Raw genomic sequence first — 23,105 nt, 5'->3', positions numbered from 1 at the left:
GAAAACGGAGAAACCTATCGATTACCCATAGTATGTGAGGAAATTAAATAAATGCGCGAGTACAAATGGTAGATCGCGTGACTTGACGTGCTCTTGATACCTCGAGATTAGGCTAGTCAACCTAACCCAATTAAGGCGAAACGGTTCTACCGACGGTTCTTTCTTCCTAATCTTCTCGATTCTCGTTCGATCTGTCGTCTCATCAGATGTGCTAATTTCCCCGTTGATAAAACGTTAGTTGAATATTTATACAATTTTTCTTCTCTGTTCATATCTTCCTTTTGTTAGCACTTTTGTTACGACTTTTATTTCCCTTAAAAGAATCACTGGTTTACAACTTGAACAAAAAGAAAAGAGAAATACTCTATGAAAATTTTTAAGATACCTGGCGCTTTATTAAAAAAATGATGTTGGTTTATTTTTAGGATGTTGGGTGGTGTGGGAGGCCGGCACATGTCTACGCGTCGGCGTGGCAGTAGCCCGCTGGTGCGTGGAAGTGCGGGCCTCGCAGGATATATCGGACCGGGGGCCTCTGGAAATTCCAACGATGCTGCTACGATACCACCGGATGTACAAAGATACGCTGCCAGGAGGCGCGGGGCGGTTACTACCAGCGATCACAAGAGTTGCGCTCTTGTGCAGACTCGCATCAAGCTCGGCGATATCATGTGAGTTTCATTCGCTTTACATCTTTTTTTTCGATTCGTTCCCTTTTTCTATATAATCCAATCGACTCGGCAGGGTAAGGTAGTCTGACTCACACGGTCGGTATCTACTTACCAGGAAAGCTGGAAACAATGGTAAACCGGTCGATAATACAGCAATGTTTTCAATATTCTCACCAGACCTTTCGTGTTCCTTTAGTAAGTTGAACTATCGGTTATGCAGGATACTGTTTATAGCAGACTATAGGGTAGTTACCCTCACAACTTAAACTTAAACTCAACGAGCAATATAGAGTATCAACTGTTATGAATCGGTAGAAGATATAGTAGGACGTGGATAATCGATAGGAGATACAGCAAAATTTACAGAACGTCTGATCATAGTTTGCTTGTACTACTGATAGTAACACTTTGGACTTTGTGACATTCGTAAATTTAATCACAATGTATTAATATCATCGATGCATTAATATCATCGATGTGTAATTAACTTATCGTAATCGATTTATTATCGTAAAAATTACGCTCTGTAAGATTAATTGTCGTGCATTTTACGCTCTGTAAGATGGCGGCAGGCGTAAGTTGCGGCTGATCATATTGGAGCATGTACTACTGCAGCTGAATTAAGGTCTAATGTACATAGTGAGGTGTCTGTACTCTCGGCGCGGTCTTCGGTGCTTTTTATGTTATCGATTAGTCTTCGATTGTTTGGCCATTACTTTTTATTTTTAGCACAGACTGTCGTTGTCCGTTTCGTTAAATTTAAGTGCAATATTCGATCATTTGTGAAGCTCTTTCTTTCCTTGCGTTACTTAGCTATTTTTGATAAATCAAACGACTGATTATTTTTGTATCCTAAACTTATGAATTGAAAACGCCCTACATGTTGATGTTTTCTCGCAGTAATAACAACACATTATCGTATTTATCATAATGAAAATCGACGTTACATGCAAGTAGATCTGCGCTATCTTGACCAAAATCATCAAGGTCCTCGACCTTTGCTATCGACAAACGGCTATAGACATCCCTTAACTATTTTTATTCGAATCGACGTTGTCTCAGTTAACAAACGGATCGTTGCCAATGCACATGTCATTGTCGATTTCGCAAAGATGAATTCTGAATGATACCTACGAAATAGTTACAATCACGCAGAGATTTCTAATTAAATCAATCACCCTCGAAACTATTCCCGAACTTAGACTGACACGTTTCGCTTATATGTTTAAACGTACCTAAAAAACACATTGCAACGAGCGTGCAACTACAAAATCAACGAGAGGGGAAGCATAGTTTGCGTAAGTAAATCGAACCGTGTCGCAATCGAATCCGTGCATTCTTAGTCGGGCAATGTGCTTCACAGCCTCTTAGAGGTTTCTGGTTACGTGGTCCGTTTATCCACGCGTTGGACTCACGAAGAGAGAAAAGGACTGGTAGATTCTGTGTGAAACCACAAATAGATTCGGGGACGTCCGACATACGATTGTCGGTTTAGACGCGATCGGTAGGAAAGTGTAGAGCCAAGTCGTGCCTTGGTCCCTCCCCTTCTATGGTTGCTGGTATGTCACTGTGGTGAATCGAGTCGGGGTCTCAGAGTCGTGAAGTCGAGTCGACTCGGTCGTGTGTTTCAGGCTGGTTGCCGGCTGCCGTCGTGAATCAATACCCGCATTGCGCGTGCCACCTCTCTTTCTCTTTCCCTCGTTTCCCTTCTCGCTCTTTGTACCCTTCCCAACCCTGTTCTCTGCGTGGCCGTCTCTGTCTCTCACGATGCCATTCTCTCTTTCCCACTTTACCGTCTGGCTCTCTCTGTCTCTCCTTTATTCTTTCTCGTTTCAACCACCACTTCTACGTATTTCTCTCCTGCGTCCTCTTTCGACGTTGCACCCTTTTTTGGTTCTGTAGTTTTCTTTCTTTCATTTCTCTCTCTCTCTCTCTCTCTCTCTCTCCCTCTCTCCCCTTCCTTCTCTCCTTTGTCTATCTGTCTATCTACCTACCTATCTTTATTGCTCTATATTTTCTATCTCGGTCGTCTTATAACAAAGTCCGTTCTCTCAGTTCCTTCTCCTTTTGTCTACGAATATGTTCGTTCGATTTTCTTCCTATTTATTCGGAGAAAGCGGACATAGTAAACTGAGGTAGAGGTAAAAATAAAGGAGCAAGACTGAAGATAGGCAAGAGGAGAAAGTGACAAGCAAGGGACGTGTACAGTCTAGTTGATAGAACCATGTGGAAAGGAGGATCTAGCTGGCGGATATCACCGACTTCCAAGAGTTACCCAAATTCTCTGATTGGATGAAAGAAATGAACAAAAATAAAACCGAAACAAACAGACTTGGCTAAATAAGCGAGGGTTGTAGAAACCACGAAAGATCATCGTGAAATGGTCATTCTAGAATAATCAGAGATTTTCTCTGAATAATATTGGATAGATAGGACGAATAGCATTTTGAAACACTCGGCACTGATATTTTTCAACACCGTCCCAACTTGAATCGGACACTGTCGATTCTTTTCGAACGTTTTTCAAGATTTTCGCAGAACTGTTGATTCTCGATGGCGTTGCGATGAAAACAACTGTAATGTGGTGGGGTCAGTAAACTCGAGGACTGTGGTTGCTGGCTGCGGTGGTGGGCAGAGGTTCGCGCAGCCTCTTCTGGGAATGATATTTTCTCATAAGACAGTGAGAACGTGATGGGTTACTCGTTGGGATTTAATTTCGAAAATAAAACGATACTCCGTCTCAAATGTTATTCCGGACTTGTAAACCTAAGAAACGCGAATCTGAGAACTATAATACTGGAGTTAGTTACGATATTTCTAGAATAATAAATAACGAATGAGAAACAATTATTAATTGACAAGGATATGCGAATGTATACGCAGTAATGCGGTTGTTACATGTATTTAAATTTGAATTTCATTGCACCAGCTGCTTGTGATTGATCTAGTAATGAATAATTCTTCCTTCTATCTGAAGATCAATTCAAGCCCATAAGTTTCTAATTACGAACTAATTAACAGAGACAAAAGCATTCGCGACGACTTCATGAACCTCGCAGTTACATATATACTTTCATAAGCACCCGAGGATAATTGGCTTTACGGTATTAGGCCCGCGTTAACACGAGCGATGCCCTATTCGCGAGATGTCGAATCAGTGACCTAATGTACATCAAAGTAGGGGACAGGAAGGCGCAAAGGAAAAAGGAATCTTGTAAGAATGAGTACACGTATCACGTGTACCGATAAGTACCTTAACGTGAGAGAAACGGATTAATTTGCGAATAACCGATCGAAAGCGAAAGAGATGGTACGACGCGGAAACCTTATGGTTCTATCCTCGGTATAAGGAGACGTAAATCCATTTGGCTTTGCTATGATGCAGAGCAGCCCGTACGTTAGAAGACTAATAGATGACGAAGCTAACGGGGTTCAGATGACTTGACTTACGAAGCCCCGACCATGCCACGGTGCAACGTACCGTTTTCCTTTCGTTATGCCCCAGCGATGAAGTCGTCGCGAATGCAGGTCACAGAATGCGTTCCATTTTTCTCGATTCTCGTCGTTTAAAGGGGATTCGTCGAATCGTTGATGCCCAACAATTCCTATTTACGCTGTCCATTGCCAGTTCAGCATGTTCCAAAGCTATTGATTTTCACGATCCAAAGCGATCGTCGAAGGGAACGGAGAAACTTACACCGAGGTATCAAAAGCTTGACGCGAGAGCTGTCCATTCTTTTGATCGGTGGAGCATCTTTGAACAGCGTGACTCTTCGCCGCCCATCGGCTTAATCCAAAGTATATGAACGACAGAGAAGGCATGGCGCGATCAGCGTCAGATCGATCGATCGATAGATAGATATCAAATTAACGAAGCGCGTTATCCCGTGGACGATTTTAGCTAGGCTGCTCGATCGGCTGTGTTACATCCAACGCCCTCGGCCGATCTTGATTGGCGACTGACCCAGTGACGTCACCTGTACGCTTTGACAGACCGATCGAATAATTCGATTAAAATTCTCCCAGTTCAGGCCTGCCTCTGATTAACCGCGATTCGACGGAGGTTGTCTTGTTTCACCTCTCTCGCTTTATCCCTCTTCGTCTGACCGCGTCCAGCGACATCCACCGAATGACGAAAACTACGACAACGTATCTTCTGTTTCGTATCTTTCGTATCGATAGGAATTCACGCTCGTTGGACGAGAGGGAAAGCTTCGACACCGGTATAATTCTGAATATCGTCACGACGGAACGCAATTTTACGAGAGAAGCATTCAATCTCGCCGATTGCACGTTTCAACGAAAGTGGAAACGATCAGACATCGATAGCGAAGATCGCTTGTTTTGCCAGGGGATGAAACCAAAGGGGGGCTCGATAATGCAAATATGACTTTACGCAATCCGCGTGTGCGCGTTCGAAAGTTGAAGCTGTATCATGCTATAAATAGGACGCCCGCAATTAATGGGTTGAAGTTAACTCTTTGTGCTTGAATATAGAGTTACAGCTGATAAACGGGACTGCGTAGCTACCGTACAAATTTCACGTCAAGTATATTGCGCCGTAAGCGATATTTATAAAATACCATGCCCCCTTTGCTTTGATAATTATTCCCACGATATAACACATAGTTCCTTGTTCTGATAACAAACAAGTAGCCTCGTTTTACCGAAATTTGTATTTCCGTCAAAGGAATGAAAAGAATGTTTCATCCTTCTTTCTTTCAAATTTTATCTGGAAAAGTTTATCTATAGTAGAATATGACGGAAATGCTCAGACACGTCGGCATTCAAACTCGAATCGCCAATGTCATCGTCCTTAAATGCAATTTTTTTTTTTATTCTAAATTATAAGTTTAGAATTAATGATGCAGAACGTTGCATATTATAATGATTTAAGGATTAAATATTGACAAACATTCGATATTCGAATGAAAGCCATGAAAAATTGTACTTTTTTCCGTAAGCTTTGATTATGAATCTTTCACGATATAGATCAGCAGTGAAATTGATTCTGCGTGGTTAGAAACATTCTGTTCGTTAGTAAGTGAAATAAAATGTGCAATTATCAATTTGATTATATATTATATGGTGATACAACTTTGATTCACTGCCGATGATGAATATTTTTTTGAATCAATAGTAAGAATCAATTTGAGCTTTTAAAAACGATTTGAGATTAAAAAACGAGGAACCAAATTCGAGGAATAAATCAGGCAATTTTGCAGCCAAGGTTTCTTCGACTGTTTGTTCGAAAGATAAGGTATTATTTCTATTTCTTGGTAATATTTGATAAGATATTTTGGATATTATCCAAAAAATCGAAAAACAAACACACCGAATGCGCTAATGCAACTTAGTAAAAAATCAGTTTGGTAAAAGATTCGAAGTTAAATCTATTTCGAACTTAAATAAGATAGATCGAACGAATTTATTAATCTATTAACCGCCCGCTGTAATGAAAGAAGTATAAGCGATATTTTGATTGCTGTTATTTATCTGCCGATGAAATTTCCAGATGTTTCACTTTGAATTGTTTCTCTGTTTGTTACTTTGTCAATATATTCGAAAAATATTGACGCGTACGTTTTAAGTGAACATCTTATTAAAATCTTTGCAGATAAATATATTGTACATATATTTACATATATTTGTTTAAAAATAATGCAATATTAGAGACTAACGAGCAATTGGTACCAATAGCCTAAAAAATGTTTTTGCCTTTCAATGACAACGTCACATGTATATCACTCTTTGAGAGATATGAGAGAACTCGAGCAAATTTATCGCTTTTTTTAACAATAAACATAATACGATTATTGTGAAGTGTATTCCTTTCATTTAAGACTTTGCTAGTGAAGTTTTTTTAGAAAAAACATTGTCACAATAATTCCAAATTTCAGAGCTAGGCGTTAATGAGTTAATGTGGCAAGTAGTGAGAAAGATGTATGGGTGGACAGATGTCCTCTTGTACGTCTGTCTAAATTTTTCGTCGAGTTCAATTTCTTGTTTCTTCCTTACGTAACTTTCATTTTAATGTGGAAAGTCACCAAGTTTTTATCGAAGGTATTGAAGAAAAGTAACTGGCTACTGTGCAAGAAGCAAATAAAGAGAGTCATGGTACATACAGTAAAAATTTCGAAAATCGTTTAAATAAAAAAAATATATATATATAATTATATAATAATTATAAATAATATATAAATATTATATAATATTTATATAATATATAAATATTAAAATAAATATATATATATATAATAAATTATTTTTCTTATTAAATAATTGGCAATAAAGTATTGAGCTACGATAAAAGTCATTCACCATATTGGATAAGAAATTGAATACATTCGACGGTTATTTCTTCCTTTTTAATCGCGAGTAGAATTTTTTTTGTTGTCGGAATACGAATCGGGTGTTCGTCAACGCTACGGGACGGTTAATCTCATAATTAAATTCTCCCGTTTGATTATCAATCTTGGTTTTCATTGACAGTTTTCAACATTTTATTCACCATCGACGAAAGGCGGGAAAGTTATAATTTCAATTACCTTCGGTGTACATATCTACGATTGTGTATATATTAACTATACTACTACATCGTGGAGAAACTCGCCGACTGAATTTTACGACACTCACTTTGAAAGACATTACCAACGTAATAAACGAATTCGCGTTTCACTCTCTACTAGATATTTTCTCTAAATCGTAACACGGGCTGATTCCTAAGAATTAGAGGTCGTGTTCTTCAACTTTTACAGCTGTTTGCCCGATCAGTGAGAGAAGCCTTCGTAACCGTGATCGACGACTTCTCTAATTAGGCTTACTCAAAGGATCGTAGAGCAATACGTGAAGAGTGATCTAATATCTTGGAAACGATTAAATTCGTGGTATTGATATCGGTGTTCCTCGTGGTCTACGCGACTATCAGTTGGCTATAGAATGGATTGAACGAGGCGAAAAGAGCTGTTTGTGAGCAAAGGGATGGAGAGAGAGAGAGCGCGCGCGCGCGCGCACGTGTTGGAGGCGAAAGGGGACTGTTGGGTAGGCAGTCCAGGAGAGTTCGATGTCCTACATTTTCTCCAACCCCTGCCAACACCGAGTCCCACCACCTATGGCTCCTCTTCCATCTCTTTCATCCCCTACACCGTCTATCCATCCCTTCTAACGGCCTGCTACGGCCACCCCTTCCTCTGTGCCGCTAGCTTCTCCAGTCTCGACAGCGTTTCGCGATCCCATCAACGAATGAAGATCTACCAGCGCACCGGAGACGCGACGACGTGGTGTACTTCGTTGCATTTATTATCTCCTCCGGGCGGAATAGAAGTGGAAACGATGAACCGTAATGCGATCAGCCTCGCGAAACGATCGACACGTTTCGAGAAGTCTGCAAATGTCGCTGGGAAGCAACGCGATCTTTTGAGAAAACGCTGTTGTTACGAATAACTTCCCCAATCGGTTGTTATTTAATACTCGGTTATTTGCAATTCCAGACGGAATCAGACACGACAAGAGTTAGTCTCGATGGAATTGAGCTTTCACGGTAATTTATTAATCACCGAAGCTTACTTCAACGTAACGCTTTATCGGTCTCGTGTGAACATTTCACGAGATTCCTCTGACTACTTGATGTCTTTCAATGTCTTTTATTTATAATTAATGTAAGAAAACGTAGGCGATGTAGAAACGTGGTCTTTGATGCACTTAAGTAATCATGTTCTCTTAGTTGTATTTAACTCGTATAACTTTATATCATTCTCTTCTATATCAATATTTATTGTTTAGCTATATATTATAAAAATTTGGATCCGTTAGGATGTAATAAAATTATATCATTGCATTTTAGTGTACAATTGGATACATTAATAAATTAAATTACGTAATCTAATTTTATATCACTCTCTTCTATATCAATACTTATTGCTTAGCTGTATATTATAAGAATTTGAATTCGTTATGATGTAATAAAATTATAGCATTACAGTTTAGTGTATAAATGGATACATTAGTAAATTAAATTACGTAATCTAACTTTATAGCACTCTCTTCTATATCAATACTTATTGCTTAGCTGTATATTATAAGAATTTGGATCCGTTAGGATATAATAAAATTATATCATTACATTTTAGTGTATAAATGGATACATTAGTAAATTAAATTACGTAATCTAACTTTATAGCACTCTCTTCTATATCAATACTTATTGCTTAGCTGTATATTATAAGAATTTGGATCCGTTAGGATATAATAAAATTATATCATTACATTTTAGTGTATAAATGGATACATTAGTAAATTAAATTACGTAATCTAACTTTATAGCACTCTCTTCTATATCAATACTTATTGCTTAGCTGTATATTATAAGAATTTGAATCCGTTAAGGATGTAATAAAATTGTAGTATTACATTTACATTAGTGTATAATTGGATACATTAATAAATTAAATTACGTAATCTAACTTTATATACTCTCTCCTATATCAGTTCTTATTGCTATATATAATAAGAATTTGGACCGGTTAGGATGTAATAAAATTATACCATTACATTTTAGTGTATAAATGGATACATTAGTAAATTAAATTACGTAATCTAACTTTATATACTCTCTTCTATATCAATTCTTATTGCTTAGCTATATATTATAAGAATTTGGATTCATTAGGATCTAATAAAATTATATCATTACATTTTAGTGTATAATTAGATACATTAATAAATTAAATTACGTAATTATATTAAATTAGATAAAAAGAAGAATATCAACGGACGTAATGGTACATCGAAAACATCTTCATAATTACGTTGTCAAGGTGCACGCGTACTTAGGATCGATTTCTTTCGCCCTCTTTGTCGCTCTTTTCCGTTTTCCTCCATCGTTCGTCGCTTTTGTCACTTTTCATCTCACTTCTCTGAAAATACTTGCAAGCGAACGGTCGGTTAGGGAGAAAATTCCTTCGTTGGCCGGCTAGCCAGCCTCATTCACCCGAATTCGTGCACGAAAAGCTTACAGACCGCGGTAATTAAGATAATTGGGATAATAATTTTTGGCAGAGAGCGACGTCACGCGATACACCAATGTCGATCGTCGTCTGGTTACAGCGATGTTGTTTCTACCTTGTAATACTCGTCTACAAGTCTCCAAAGCTCGAGTCGATATGACTCGATGCAGCTTTCTGTTTTGGTTCATTTCAAAATCGCGTAAAACACTACAACCAGCACGTCTATTCAATTGTTCGAATCGAAGCTACGTTTACCATGGAGACGGATAGCATAGTTAACCGTTTCATTGTTCCCGTACGAGTACGGGTGATCCGATCGAAACTTTCGTACTAGCTAAGCCATAATTGGAGAATCGAGCCGTTCACTTAATTTTATCTCAACTCGGAGCAACCCTTTCGGAACACCCTTTGTTTATCCACTCTGCTAATTTCCTTCAACTCCTTGCTTCCATGAGATTGAAAATCTATGATATTTTCGCTCATTTCAGAAATTATTCGCACCAGAATCGTGATTAAAGTTTCATTGAACCTTGTTATCTTGATGACGATTTGAATAAGTGTTTTTTTTTTAAATGATTGAATTATGATTAGATGAGTCGATTGTGAAGGAAGAAAGAAATTTCCAAAATTTTTGTCTTCTTAATTGTAGAAACCTGTAGTTTTCTTTACTTAAAAACTTTGACACAAATAGCTAATTGGTAAATACGTGGATAATGTGATATTAGAAAAACTGCAAAAATAATGGATTTAGTGTTTTTCAAAGTTTCAAAGAAAAATAGTGAAACGCACGCATACGCGCGCAAAATGGCGAGCTCGCGGAATTCAGTATGGATTGATTATGGTGTCTATAGGCTGGCAGAGAGGCCGGCAGGCAGCGAGAGCAGATTCGAAACCTGGGCAAGCAGCCATTAGTAATCGATACTTGCGTAAACATCGAACCACTGTGTTTCAAGACGAACCATAATTAATTTACCGCTTAATTCACGTCCCAGCCGGAACTGCGCATTTTAGCAAACGTTTGCGCACAATTCTTGTTTCATCATCGTTTCACTGCACTGTCCTTTGGTGCGATTTGAGATCATCGAAATCAATCCTCGTTTCGATCCACAGCCAGCAGAGCTGCAAACACGACAAAACCTGAATTGCTAATTAATATGGAAATTAAGGACGATTATGATAAAAAGTTGCTCGAGAGGTGTTATATCGTATGTGGAACAGTAAATGGGCTGGAATCGGTGCGGCAAGATATCATGCGAGATTGCACGGGGCGTTCATCTCCGCTGTATATGATACACAGCAGCTAGTAGTCGGTTCCAAACGAGGACACGTGTATTTTATAGCGTGGACCCAGTTAAAATATGTCCAAGAGGTTCGTTACCGATCGAGACGTTCTTCATACAAATATTAAAGGGAAACTTTAACAAGGAGAACTATTCAGAAATCAACTATTGTAACTATTTCGAATAACTACCAACAGAAATATGTGAAACTGTAGTTGATCCAGCAGCGAGTCCAAGGGAAGATACGACGAGTAGTGTTGGTTGGAATCGGTTTTTTAGCAGGTTTATGGAACGATTTCCAGCTGGCGTGGCAGCGAGGACGCGAGAAGAAGAACGAAGACAACAACTACTGGCGTAGGGGTGAAAAAAATAAAAAGGGAGTGGGGTAGACGGTATCGCAAATAGAAAAAGTATGGCGATGAAGACCGTGGCGAATGTCCCGGCGTTCGACCTGCAGGTGCAGAAAACTTGACCGAGTTTTCGAGGCACACGCGGTGCAGGGCGACCCAGATTTTGCCCTGTCGCTTCCTCTCCCTCCCTCGCTCGCCTCGCCGTTTCCCCTTGTTCGCAACCTTTGCGTATGAAAATCCCCATGTTCGCGTCGAGTGCGTGTCACCCTCCCATAACCTATTAAACTCTGTACATCGTGAGCATTGAGGTTGAATTTATTCCGGTGCTGTTGTTCCCTTATAATTAGAGCCTCGCCTTGATCGAAATCGTATTTCTTTTACTTTCTCTTTCGAACGGGTAAATCGCCCGATATATGCATATTTATAGTCGAATATATTTATAGAGGCATAAATCTTTTAACGTACGAACGGGGGTGATACACGGCGAAATTGCTTTTTGGCGAGATCAAAATTTTAAATTTTTGATTTGCTTTCAATGTTGTCTTTTTTCTTTTTTTTTTTTTTATCTAACTTTTCGTTCAAAGTTCATTCTTTGCAAATATTTGCGCTTATAAATAGAGTGTATTTATATCGCGTTTAGCGTATGGTAGAAAAACAGATCGATGAGCGACGGTCCGTCGGTTTCCCTGAGATATCACTAGGAGTGATAACATCGATCGTCGTCCAACTGACGTCACGTGCGGTGAAAACGTGTAAATCAGCCGGCCGATCGTATTTTATCCCCTCGGAACCTGTTCTCCGTGGATTCTCCGTACCTGAGTCTGAAAATCTGCCTCCAAACAGATAGTCGCGCACGAGTTCCTACCAAGTAAACAGAGCACAGAAATTGCTGCGTGTAAAAATTGTATGAGCAAAGTTTGCCACGTGTATATTGGAAAGGGAAAATAGAAAAAAAAGATGAAGAAAGAGAGAGAGAGAGAGAGAGAGAGAGAGACGCTTTAAAGCTTTTTCGGCACTTGAACTTTACGCGCTCGTAAATCACCTTGATTAAGATTTTTACAAAGTAATTCCAAGTCTCGCTACTGTCTAACGTGCCCTAAATATCTTTTCGGCCAAAAAAAAAAAAAGCACCATGTTATTACTCATTGCGCTATTTCAACGAGTTTCACTTTAACACGTATTACCACGTTGAAAACTCTCGAATGGCCAATTGGGTTTTGATCAATTATACGAAAAATGTAAAATTAAACGTCCGCGAAGAATGGCTTTGATCAGGAACTGGCGATGTCGCGATTTTCAAGTATCTCACATTCACATTTCGCGCGTCGCTGATCATTCGCTTATACACGAGTGTTAATCAGCGTCTTTTCTACTCCATCGAAATATCAATCGAATTGTGGTTTCTGCCACCAATCCAAATATAAAAGGCGAATTTCTCGTAACATCCACGACTTAATTATTCGAAAAAGAAATCATTAATCATAAATATGAGAAAGTTAGTTGTAAATAAACACGTTGGTCGATTTTATTATTATAAAATGACAGTCAATGGAAAATGGAAAAGAACAATTGGTCTTTCTTATTCCTAGAAACAATGTGTTCCGTGAACAGTGTTTCCGCAAAGATCTAATGGGCAATTCTAATATCTCTGGAATGAGAATGTCACGCGTGGGCGAGCAACGTAGAAGTGATTACGATGCGTCACCGAAAACCCACAGGCATTGTATTTCATATTTCAGATTTCGAGGTTAGTGGTGGCGTTACAGATACGTTCCTCTACATTTTTCTTGCCAGAACAACGTCACCGGTGACGCTACGATGAAACCGTCATCTGTCCGATATATCTCCAAGCGAACGACTATTCATAGCGAACGATCTGTCTAGCTACATACATATATACCTAATCGGGAGGGTTGCATATTTCCTCCGAAAGCGATGATCGAATTTTTTTTTCTCGTACTCGAATTTCATTATAAACATTCTTTCAATGTGATTATTATCCATAAATTAACTTTGAATTTAAAGTCGAAGGCAGTCGTGAACGAGTGACTTTGAAAAACTTGAAGATTACGATGTTGATTAATCGATTGTTGATGAACAAAATTTTACTTAATTTCTCTTGCTTTCAAACATTTTTTTATTGGTCTGTGAGTAGATATGCTTTCCCTCAACTATAATAATATGTTTCAAAAACGATGAATTGAATAATATATCATCTTATTTTTACAGTTATATTATCTTATTTAGCTTATTTGAAATAATTATTAATTATTTCTATTTCATTTCAAATATGTTCCCAAGTCCACTTCCTCTCAGTCATAGGCATGCGTGAGTGAAGATTTTTTTGCGGCATTCCACAAATTAACCTCTTGCGCTGAAATGACGTGCCGCGCACGTCGAGAATTTTTTGTCCCAAAATTGCAATATTTCCTCAGTTTTAAGTATATTGAAATATAAGGCAAAACAAATAATAAATTTATTGCTTCTCGATAATTTCTATCCAGTGATATCAGTGACCGACGAGTTCAAAAAGAAAACGACGAATTATTGTATACGGTTTGGTCACTCGTTATGGTCCGCAATCAGTTGCCAGCGCAAGTGGTTAAGAAACGCTGAAATAGCCGACAGAAACAATTGCTGCACGGGTTTGTAGAAGTACGTTTTATCATCCATCGTAGATTATCTCATGGCTGGGACGAGATGACGAACAATCATAGCAGAGCATTCGAGTAAGACAAGAAAAGATTTAGGTGGTTTTTAGTACCTGTCGCGCATCGATCTCTACCTAGCAGCCAGCTAGCCGGTTGCCGAACTTGGGCAAGTTTAATCGATGGCGTCGCGATGCGAATTCGGCCAGAAACGAGGAAAACGAAATAATACAGCGTGTAGAACAAAAGAGAGAGGAGAGGAAACATATTGATTTTATCGTGTTCGCGTGTACCGGATCGTATAATCTCGGTCCTCGAGCAAGTCGTGCGTGCCACGAGCCATAGTTTGCCAAACGATTTAAATAAAAGCAGTTGGAGGGGAATATACACGCGTGCATATGCCGGGCAGACGCGTAACCACGGGTCTCGATGTGACAGATCGTCTCAATTTTGTCACGTTAACATTCTGAAGCCGTACGAACGGATGTCCATGGTTTAGAAACTCAAAGAAACTGAATATCTCTGTAGTTTAGAAACTGAAGCAACCAACGAGCAGTTATACAGGTAGCATGACATCTCTGGAACATTTTTGTTATGACAACGATCAATGCCGGGAATTGAACGTCAGATGAACGATGCGCAAGAGCCGAAAATGCTGGGTATAGAACCGTACAAGTCAATAACCGGGACGATCACCTGCATCCAGACGAGAAACGGAGACAACGATAGGTTATGGCCAATCGGTCGCAGACTTCCAAGACCCGTTTGGAATTGGTGTGAACGGTTTCTCGCTCGCGGTTTGTTTAAGAAGCCAAGAGGAATAACTTGCTAATCTCGTACAATATTCCGGACGATTGCCAAACAACGAGAACGTTAATGTATAATGTCGCGTTTATGTACGTGGCTGGTAGTGTGGCGTAAGGTAACGCGATCGGTTAGAAAAAAAAGGAGGAAACAGAAAACAGGAGAAAAGAGGAGAGGGTTGACGAGTGTGAAAGGGGGTTGGAGAGGTACTGGGTGAATATGCGAAAGAAGGAGAGAATCGTCGAAAGGAAGAGAATCGTCGAAGAGAAGGACAGTGAGAGAGAAAGAAGGGAAGGGAGAGAGAGTGAGAGGGAGGAAGGGGATAGTTGGAAGCAGCGGGAGAATCAGAGGGTCGTACGTATCGCATCAGGGTGTATGTACCGAAGAGGGGTAGGCCGCGGCGGGGGTCACGGAGTGCGCTGACCTACTGTTCCACATTCGTCGCACACAGCAGCCTTTTCGAACTTCGTAGCGGAGCGAACCCAGAAACCCAGAACGCTCTACCCCTTCACTCTTCGACTCTGTTACCCCTCGACCACTAACCCTCTCTCACTTCTTCCTACAAACCTGCCTGTTATTCTTTCTCCTTCTCTCTAGCACTCCCCTCTGCTACCGTTATATACCCTCGCTTCCCTACAGTCTCGCGGATTTAAAGCTGAATCCTTTATACCGTGGAATCGCGCGGAACAGCGCAGCCATCCGGGCGCATCGCATCGCAACGCTATGATTTTCTTTTCCTTTTTCTGTTCCTTCTTTTTTTCTTTTTCTTTTCTCTTTTCTTCTAAATATACGAGCGCATACAAAGACAGAACCTCTCCACCGAGCATCTAAGCCGTGTACTCGGTTCTTCCTCTTAGAAAAAAAAAAAAAAACCTCCGACTCGGCCCATCCGAGATTGGATCAACACTGACAATGGATCGACTGTTTATCGGGAAATAGGGACTTAATGGTGTTCCAAGATTCATCGATTGCGCTTGTTTTGCACCGTGTCGATAACCTGGTTCAATTTCGGACATCGGCCAGTAATTACTTTACTCGTACATCCGTATTACAAACCACCCCTTTTTCTGCAGGCCCGCCGATCTTGTTAATTAAAAAATGAGAAAATGGGAAACGAGATTCACAATGAAATATTCAGACCTGCTCAGTCAAATAATCTGGTATTGAAGTTACATTTAGTCATTACATTGCAATACAAATACCTTCTATATGACGTAGAAGATTCTTAAAATATCGGTTTCGATCAGAGAAAACAGAAGAAAAGGCCATCTACTCGTTAATTCGTCTCATTTGCATAGACAATGCTCGCGCAATGGAATTGTTGCATCATCCGGTGTGGCCAATACATTTCTTGCCATTGACAGGATTTTCGATAATCTGCGCTTGGTGACGTCCCGCGATTTCCGAGCGCGAAACTCGAATCACGGTCGCCGGCAAGAAATAGATCCGTATTGGCAACGACGGTTTTCTATGAATTATTCGATAGGCAGAGAGGGTGAACGGGGCGCCGGGACTGCATGGAACGTTCATGCACCCCGAAAGCTCGTTTCCCTTCCCTTAGCCAGCGCAGTGGCGCATGTCTCTTGACGCTGCCAGCAGTATCGGTTCGACGTACACCTACGAGAGCGAAAGCTCGCTTATGGTCACGAATTCTTACGCACAGCGGTCGCATGTTCGAAAGAAGCGACTTGGTAAGCGCTTTTCCTTATAAGCGCCGACTGTTTTGAAAACTGCGTTTTCAAGGCCGAAAAGACTCTTGTCAAATTCGATTACGAGCGATTTATCGAAGACGTTCGAGACATTAAATAAGAAATATGAAATAACATTCGTGTATATTCTTTCGTTTTGGTAAATAAACAGGTCATTTTAGGTAGGAAATTTTTCTACAAATGCAACGTTTTCCTTCTTAGAAATTGTGCCAAAGCTGCGGCGCACCGTTCAAATTTAAATGAATTGAGCGGGACGCGTGACGTGCGAGGACACGCATTTCCAACGGACTAATAGGCATCGACCACGTTGCACTCGGGGCTATAAGCAAGAAAGTAGTTTGCAAACTTTGGTCGCTGCCCGGTTTAAGACGCGGTCGAACTTTACGATGACAACAGCGGAAAAACTATACCCGTGATCTATCAGCAGCCCGTTAGAATTCAATTCACGAGTATGAACAATCTACCAAAACACGAAATAAATGTTCAAATTATCTCGAAAAAATTCATGTCCCTTGTAAAAAGTACACTTGAGAGAATAACATCGAGTCTTTCCAAATTCGCCGATGTGTCGAATTTCGAAAAATATCTCCCGGGTGTCCAATGGATGGCGATACGCACCTGTTCCTCCCCACTTGGCGGCGCGAGACGGAGAGACGAGGATAGAGCAACGTGGCGAACGGGCGCGAACTAGTCGATTAGAAGGAGAGGGGAATACTCGGTATCGCAGGAGCGAAAGGGAATCGGAACGGGAAAGAAAGAGAGAGAGAGAAATGTATATAGAGAAGGGGAAAAGTCGCGAGAGAAATAGAGAATGTCGAGGCGAGATACGTGGAAAGCAGCGAGCAAACAGAAATGCTGAACCACGGAATTTCGAAGCAGAGGAGAGAAGCTCGCGAAGTTACAAGGCTAGGGAGTAAAGAGGAAATCACGTAAAAATCGGTTGGAGGGAAGAAGAGAACGGAGCGCACAGAGGAGGGAAGAAAGTGAATAGAAAAGACGCGAGAGGGTGGCTTGACGAGGAAAGACGAGAGCCGCCACAATATTGAGGGAGAAAGAAGAAGAGCATAGAGAGAGAGAGAGAGAGAGAGAGAGAGAGAGAGAACGGTTGGTAGTGGTGGCAGCGAGAGAGAGAGAGAGAGAGAGAGAGAGAGAGAGAGAGAGAGAGAGAGAAGGATGGAAGGTATAGCGAAAAGGGATGGAGGAGGTATGTGTAGGTGGTGGTGGAAGAACGAGAGAGCGTAGTCGAGCGACCGTCCCGCTGTGGCCACGAGCTCCGACGCTCGGGGAACGTAGGTAGTGCGTGAACTTCCGGCCGAGTGAAATGGACAAGAGAGAAAGGGATAAGGAGTAGAAAGAAGGACCATTCGATTCCATTGGAAAGTTCGGAATTCTGCCTCCGGTTTGGTTTGGATTTTATGATCGCGCGCATCGGGGTGATGATCCGCGACGACGGCCCTTGAGAAGCGTTCGCCGCGCGCGGACGAGGACGAGAAACGAGAGGGCGCGAGGACGAAACAGAGTGTAGTTCGTTCCGTAAGCGAGTTAGAAAGTGCAGGGAAACAGGAACAGGTGGAGGAGCCAGGATCAAGATCGGAGGAAAGGAGAAGACAAAGACGCGAAAAGTGTGCGTGCGTGTGTGTGCGTGTGCGTGTGCGTGTGTGTGGACGCGTGGACGTGAACGAGCGTGAATCGAATCGAATTTAGTGGAAAAGAGAGCAGACGAGTGGTTATTGCGCGACGAAGAGGAGAGGGAGAGAGAGTGTGCGGGTATTGGTGAAAGGGTTTTCGTGGTCGCCGCTCGATCGCCTTTGGAGACGCTAAGGGACGCGAGTGCGTTTGTTATGCGTGCCAGAACGTGGTACAGTGGCGGTTGACGGCGGCGGCGGCGACGACAACGAGAACGAGAACGAGAACGAGAACGAGAACGAGAACCACCGGAAAGGGAAGAGCTACCAAGTCGACAACGACGAGGAGAACGACGAGAACGACGACAAGAAGGAGGAACAGGAACGGCAGGATCAGAAGCAGCGACCGCTTCCAAGGAGGACGTGGACGCGGACGAGGAGGTGGAGGAGGAGCTGGAGGAGGAGGAGGCGGTGGCGGTGGAAGAGGAACAGGCGCGAGTACGAGTGCAGGTGCGGGCACGAGTACAGGTTTGGGTGCGAGTTCGGGATCGGGATCGGGATCGGGATCGGGATCGAGATCGGGATCGAGAACGGAAGCAGGAGCAGAGGAGAGGAAAGAGTCATCCTCGTTGCGCGACCGATCGAGAGAGCGTTCTGGTGTGTTGTCGCAGGGGAGGAGGGGAGGGAGACTCGAAAGGGAGGAAAGACGACGACGTCGACGACGAGGAGGAGGAAGAAGGAGAGGAAGAGAGGTGCTGGAGGAAGACGAGGAAGAAGAAAAGGAAGGTAGTGGTTGGTTCCGCTTGTCTCGTTGCCGAGATCGAGAGAGTTTAGAGCTTAGGAGAGAGAGAGGCACATCCCCCCTTTTCTTCTCTCTCTCTCTCTCTCTCTCTCTCCCTCTCTCCAGTCTCTCTGAGTCTCTCCGAGTGATCGTTTTTGCGCGAACGAGCTGTCAACAGGAAGAAGGAACGATAAGAACGACGTGTGTACATCGACAGATCGAGCAACAAGGGAACGAAGAAACGAAAGAGGAAGGATATCGAAGAGAGAAAAGTGGTATGTGGTGATATTTTTTTTCCTCCCCTGTTTTCGTTTCTTTCCGTTCGTTTTCACTGGGAAGGACTATTCTGTGTTCGTTGTGGAGACGAAGCCTTTCGTCGAGTGTAGTGTGGTTTCTTAAAGTGGTGCCTCAGCACGAAGAGAGAATCGCCAACAGGGCAGAGGCTCGAACGCATGTAGGAACATGGCCGCAACCAGCCCCTGCCTCCCTCTAGAGGTGAGTCCAGCGAAACCGGACTGTCTTTGATTCCGATTCCTCGCTTTGGCGATTTCGTTGCGAAATCACTTTGTTATCTGGAATACCTTATCGTTCCCTTATCTGTCATTCGTCGATCGTCGTTACGCGATTACAAAAGTGGTTAATGCCTGTTCGTCGCAAATTTATAACCTATTCATGTCGGTAGATCAATCAGGGCACTATCGTCCGTTGTGCCCCTCTTTACGTTATTCTACCGAAAAACGTTTATACTTATTCTGGATGGATCTGTTAACTGACGTCTACGAAATTGTCTGATCATTCGTTTTATACACGAGCGTGCTCTGACTCTTTGTGTTTCGACGAGTCGTACCGTCTCGACCTTTTTCTCCCCACGTTTCGTACTGCGCTATGCGAAAGAAAAGAATCGCTCAACAAATTGCTACACGCCTGTATCAATTGATACTCGTGGCCGTTGAAGCTTTTGAAATTCGAATTAAATGATGTGTCGCTGTTTTCGGTTTGACCTCCTTACGAATCCAGCACAAGATCAATCGCCTTATATCCATTCGACGTATAAACATTTCGAGAGCACCGGCTTATGTTATCGTTTCGGTATCTCATTTGCCCGTTTGTACAAAATATTTGAGCCATGGGAGACTGATTGTCAAAGGCCAATCCTATTTCCATTTGTTGGAGACTCTGTTCATCGATTTCCTCGTTCGGCGAACCGAAAATGCGAGCTAAGGCGGATTCTTGGAAAGAAAATTACCGATAAACGACATAGCGCGGATACCACGAGGTGTATCTTTCATCTATCTATGGGAGGTAGTTTCTCCGTCTTTGTTTGTCGTATCGCGTCGGCCCGTTTATTCCACTATTCTTATCGAGCTTTCATCGCGTTACTTATCAGCTCGTGTTGTCTATTCGTGTTCACGAATGCAACGCAGCTGACCAGTTAAAGGGAACGTCACGATTGCTCCGAAGAAATTACGAAGGCACAAAAAGACTTTTCGCTTGTTGACGTTTCATATCAGACATTCGCTTCGTTGCTTTGAATCTTTCATTTTGTCTTCTCAGCGCTCTCTCTCTCTCTCTCTCTCTCTCTCTCTCTCTCTTTCTGTTTCTCTTCTAGCTCTCTTTGTTAAATATTCACCAAAGAAACAATTGCATTTCCCGAAGGAGAAATTCTCGAGTTTTTGCAATAAACCTACGCTCACGCCTACAGGTTGTCCTCTTTTTGCCCTTTAATCGTATTGATTAAATTTTGATGTGTCACCTTTGAACGTAACTTCTCCATAAATAATTGCTCCAATGGTTTCCATAAATAATTATTTCACTGCTATGCTAAACAGGAGCTTGTCGGTTACTTTTTTAAATTAATTGAAAATATTGAAAATAGAAAGTGGTGAAAAGATTTGTTTAAAAGCAGAATCTGGTCGTACAATTGGCAAATCCAACCGGTTTTCCAGAGCAACATTAACATAATTAAGCAAAAAATGGTTCGAAGTTTTTGCCATGTTACGAGGCCATAGGGATGCATACTTAAACACTAACAGATTGTAATGAAATATTGTAGACTCGTTCGTTACTTTTCGTATTCGAAAATATCCATATACACTCGTCTGTATCGATCTCTGGAATTACAATCGATAGAAAAAATTCACCGCCCATCTATTAGCTTTTCGATCTACGACAATTCGACTGCCACCCTCGGCCGCAGTAGAAATCTCTAGATTTGATCAGACAGTAGTTCGATACACGTCAAACGGGAATTCTATCTTTGGCATTTTGCACGCGAAATCGTACAAAATGGAGTACACATCTCTCACGTCCGTGTCGTATAATCGCGCCTGTTGAATAATCTGTAGAAGTCTAAGATTAATTAAGAACAAATAGCGATGTCGTTTTTCTTGTTGGCCAACAGTCCCGAGAGATATAAAAAGGACCATCCATTCTGAATTTCTCGTCGAGCCAGTTGTAATTTCGTGTGCCGCATTAGAAATTTATTTTATACGGGGTGATTTATCGCTTTCATTAAAACGTGGAGCAATCGCAAACGTTTGTCGTTAACACACGTAACAAGCTTTTACTTCTGCCATCCTCGAGTTAACTCGCTTTTTTTCACCATTTTGTCCAACGTCCCTTTCATTTGCAGCACTAGTTGTCTGTTACGCGAAATTGTTTCCATTTTCGACTCAACTCTCTCGATTTTAAATCAGCGTCCCGTGTTATGAAAATAAACGTGCAAAAGGAATGGCTCAAACAGCAATATTTAACGAACTTAGAAACAAATGGGATTAATTTCATCCGCTGGAACGTGAGATTTTGCGCGACCTGTTTCGGGACACAATAATGTTGAACATCGTCAAATTGTTCATAGGGCGATGTCAGGAAGGTGTCGAACGCGATATCGAAGATTGCACTCGAAACAATTCAAGTTTGAAACTCCACGCACCAAGTTTGCGCTTCGTGGAATACTTAAAAGCGAAAACTTGCTCCTCCTAAGCAAACTGTCAAGTACTACAACAGTTCGTGTGCAATCGAAATTTCCATGCCAGCGCAACGAGAATAAAACGCATCCCCAGAATGAAATGAAATATGAAAGTTTCCACGGATGTGCGAATGTGACGAAGTAATTTTTCTGAAAGGTTCGTTCAGAGTTGCGAAAGGAGGTCGACGATCTCGGTTTAAGTATTTCGTGCGGATGTTAATTTATTAGACACTAGCGGATCTGGTTTGTCACGTAAAAGCCAGCGTTACGTAACTATCAATTAAATAATGGCTCGAGGCGTGCTGGTCGGTCATTTCGCTGTTCACTCGACTAATCGCGTCCTTCGTGCATTCAATTTTGATCCCATGGATACTTTCGATCTCCAGGATGATATCGGTGAATCGTGCGAGAAAACGGATCGCTTTCTCATTCGCGTCACGTACGTTTTCATCTTGTTTCGTCTGTTGTGAATTTTCCCCGAATTTTGACTCGAGACTTTTGGCACCTTTAATTCCTGTCGGAATTGTTTTCACAATCTGAACTTAGTCGCTGCTACGAAGAAAAAAGATAGATAGATAGATGGAGAAAGAGAGAGAGAGAGAGAGAGAGAGAGAGAGAGAGAGAGAAAGGAAGGAAAATGGGCAAAGTTTCTTATCTAGACGAGAAAAAAAAAAAAAAATTCTCAGCCGACAAAGAAAGCTCGTGCCTAGGTGACGACCCAAAAATTGCATCGGACGTTTTGGGAGGTTGGAAGGAGGACAACCGTCCGTGACGCGACGCTCTTTCACCTCTCATCGATCACGTCTCGGATGATAAAAAGCCACGAAATTGGGTCGAAATTTCTAGGAAAGTGTTACGTCGACTCGTATCAGACCGATTGTCGTGGCTGATTTCTTTCTCGAGATGGGTCGAGCGTAGCAAGTGTAGGAGGTTGGCAAGAGTGGTTGGTGCGCGGCACGTGTGAGAGCAGGCAAGCTTAGATTCGCAGTTGGTAGAACTGACTCTGACGCCCGTAGAACGGGGAGTACGACGACGCTGGAGGAGCCGTGGACGAAGGAAGAGGACACGCGACGGGGGTGGAAGAGGATCGCTCGGTCGGCCGAGGAGGGGCCGAAAGGGCGGCATGAATGAACGATCAATAGATATATGTATAGGTACTTGCTGCCAGATATCCACCTTCCTCTGGAGACGCGATTTTGTCGGCAGACGCGAGATTATTCTTTTTTTTTTTTTTTTTTTTTTTTTTTAAAAAAATTTTAAACACCTT

At 41.7% G+C, this 23,105-nt stretch overlaps 1 protein-coding gene across 1 annotated transcript in view; it reads left to right on the top strand.

Moving 5' to 3' along the window:
• Nucleotides 1–429: 429 nt before the first annotated feature.
• The window catches only part of LOC122526824 (voltage-dependent calcium channel type A subunit alpha-1), a gene marked incomplete at its 3' end in the record, with an annotated part of 65,162 nt that continues 42,486 nt past the window's right edge, over nucleotides 430–23,105 (top strand). The window contains exon 1 of the mRNA XM_043650385.1: nucleotides 430–668. Within this exon, the coding sequence (XP_043506320.1) occupies nucleotides 454–668 (215 nt within the window). The remainder of the gene's footprint in view (nucleotides 669–23,105) is intronic.

The sequence above is a fragment of the Frieseomelitta varia genome, unplaced genomic scaffold (assembly GCF_011392965.1).
Source record: "Frieseomelitta varia isolate USP_RPSP 00005682 unplaced genomic scaffold, Fvar_1.2 scaffold_195, whole genome shotgun sequence".
In the NCBI taxonomy this organism is placed as follows: domain Eukaryota; kingdom Metazoa; phylum Arthropoda; class Insecta; order Hymenoptera; family Apidae; genus Frieseomelitta; species Frieseomelitta varia.
This window is presented reverse-complemented; position numbering and strand designations above follow the sequence as displayed.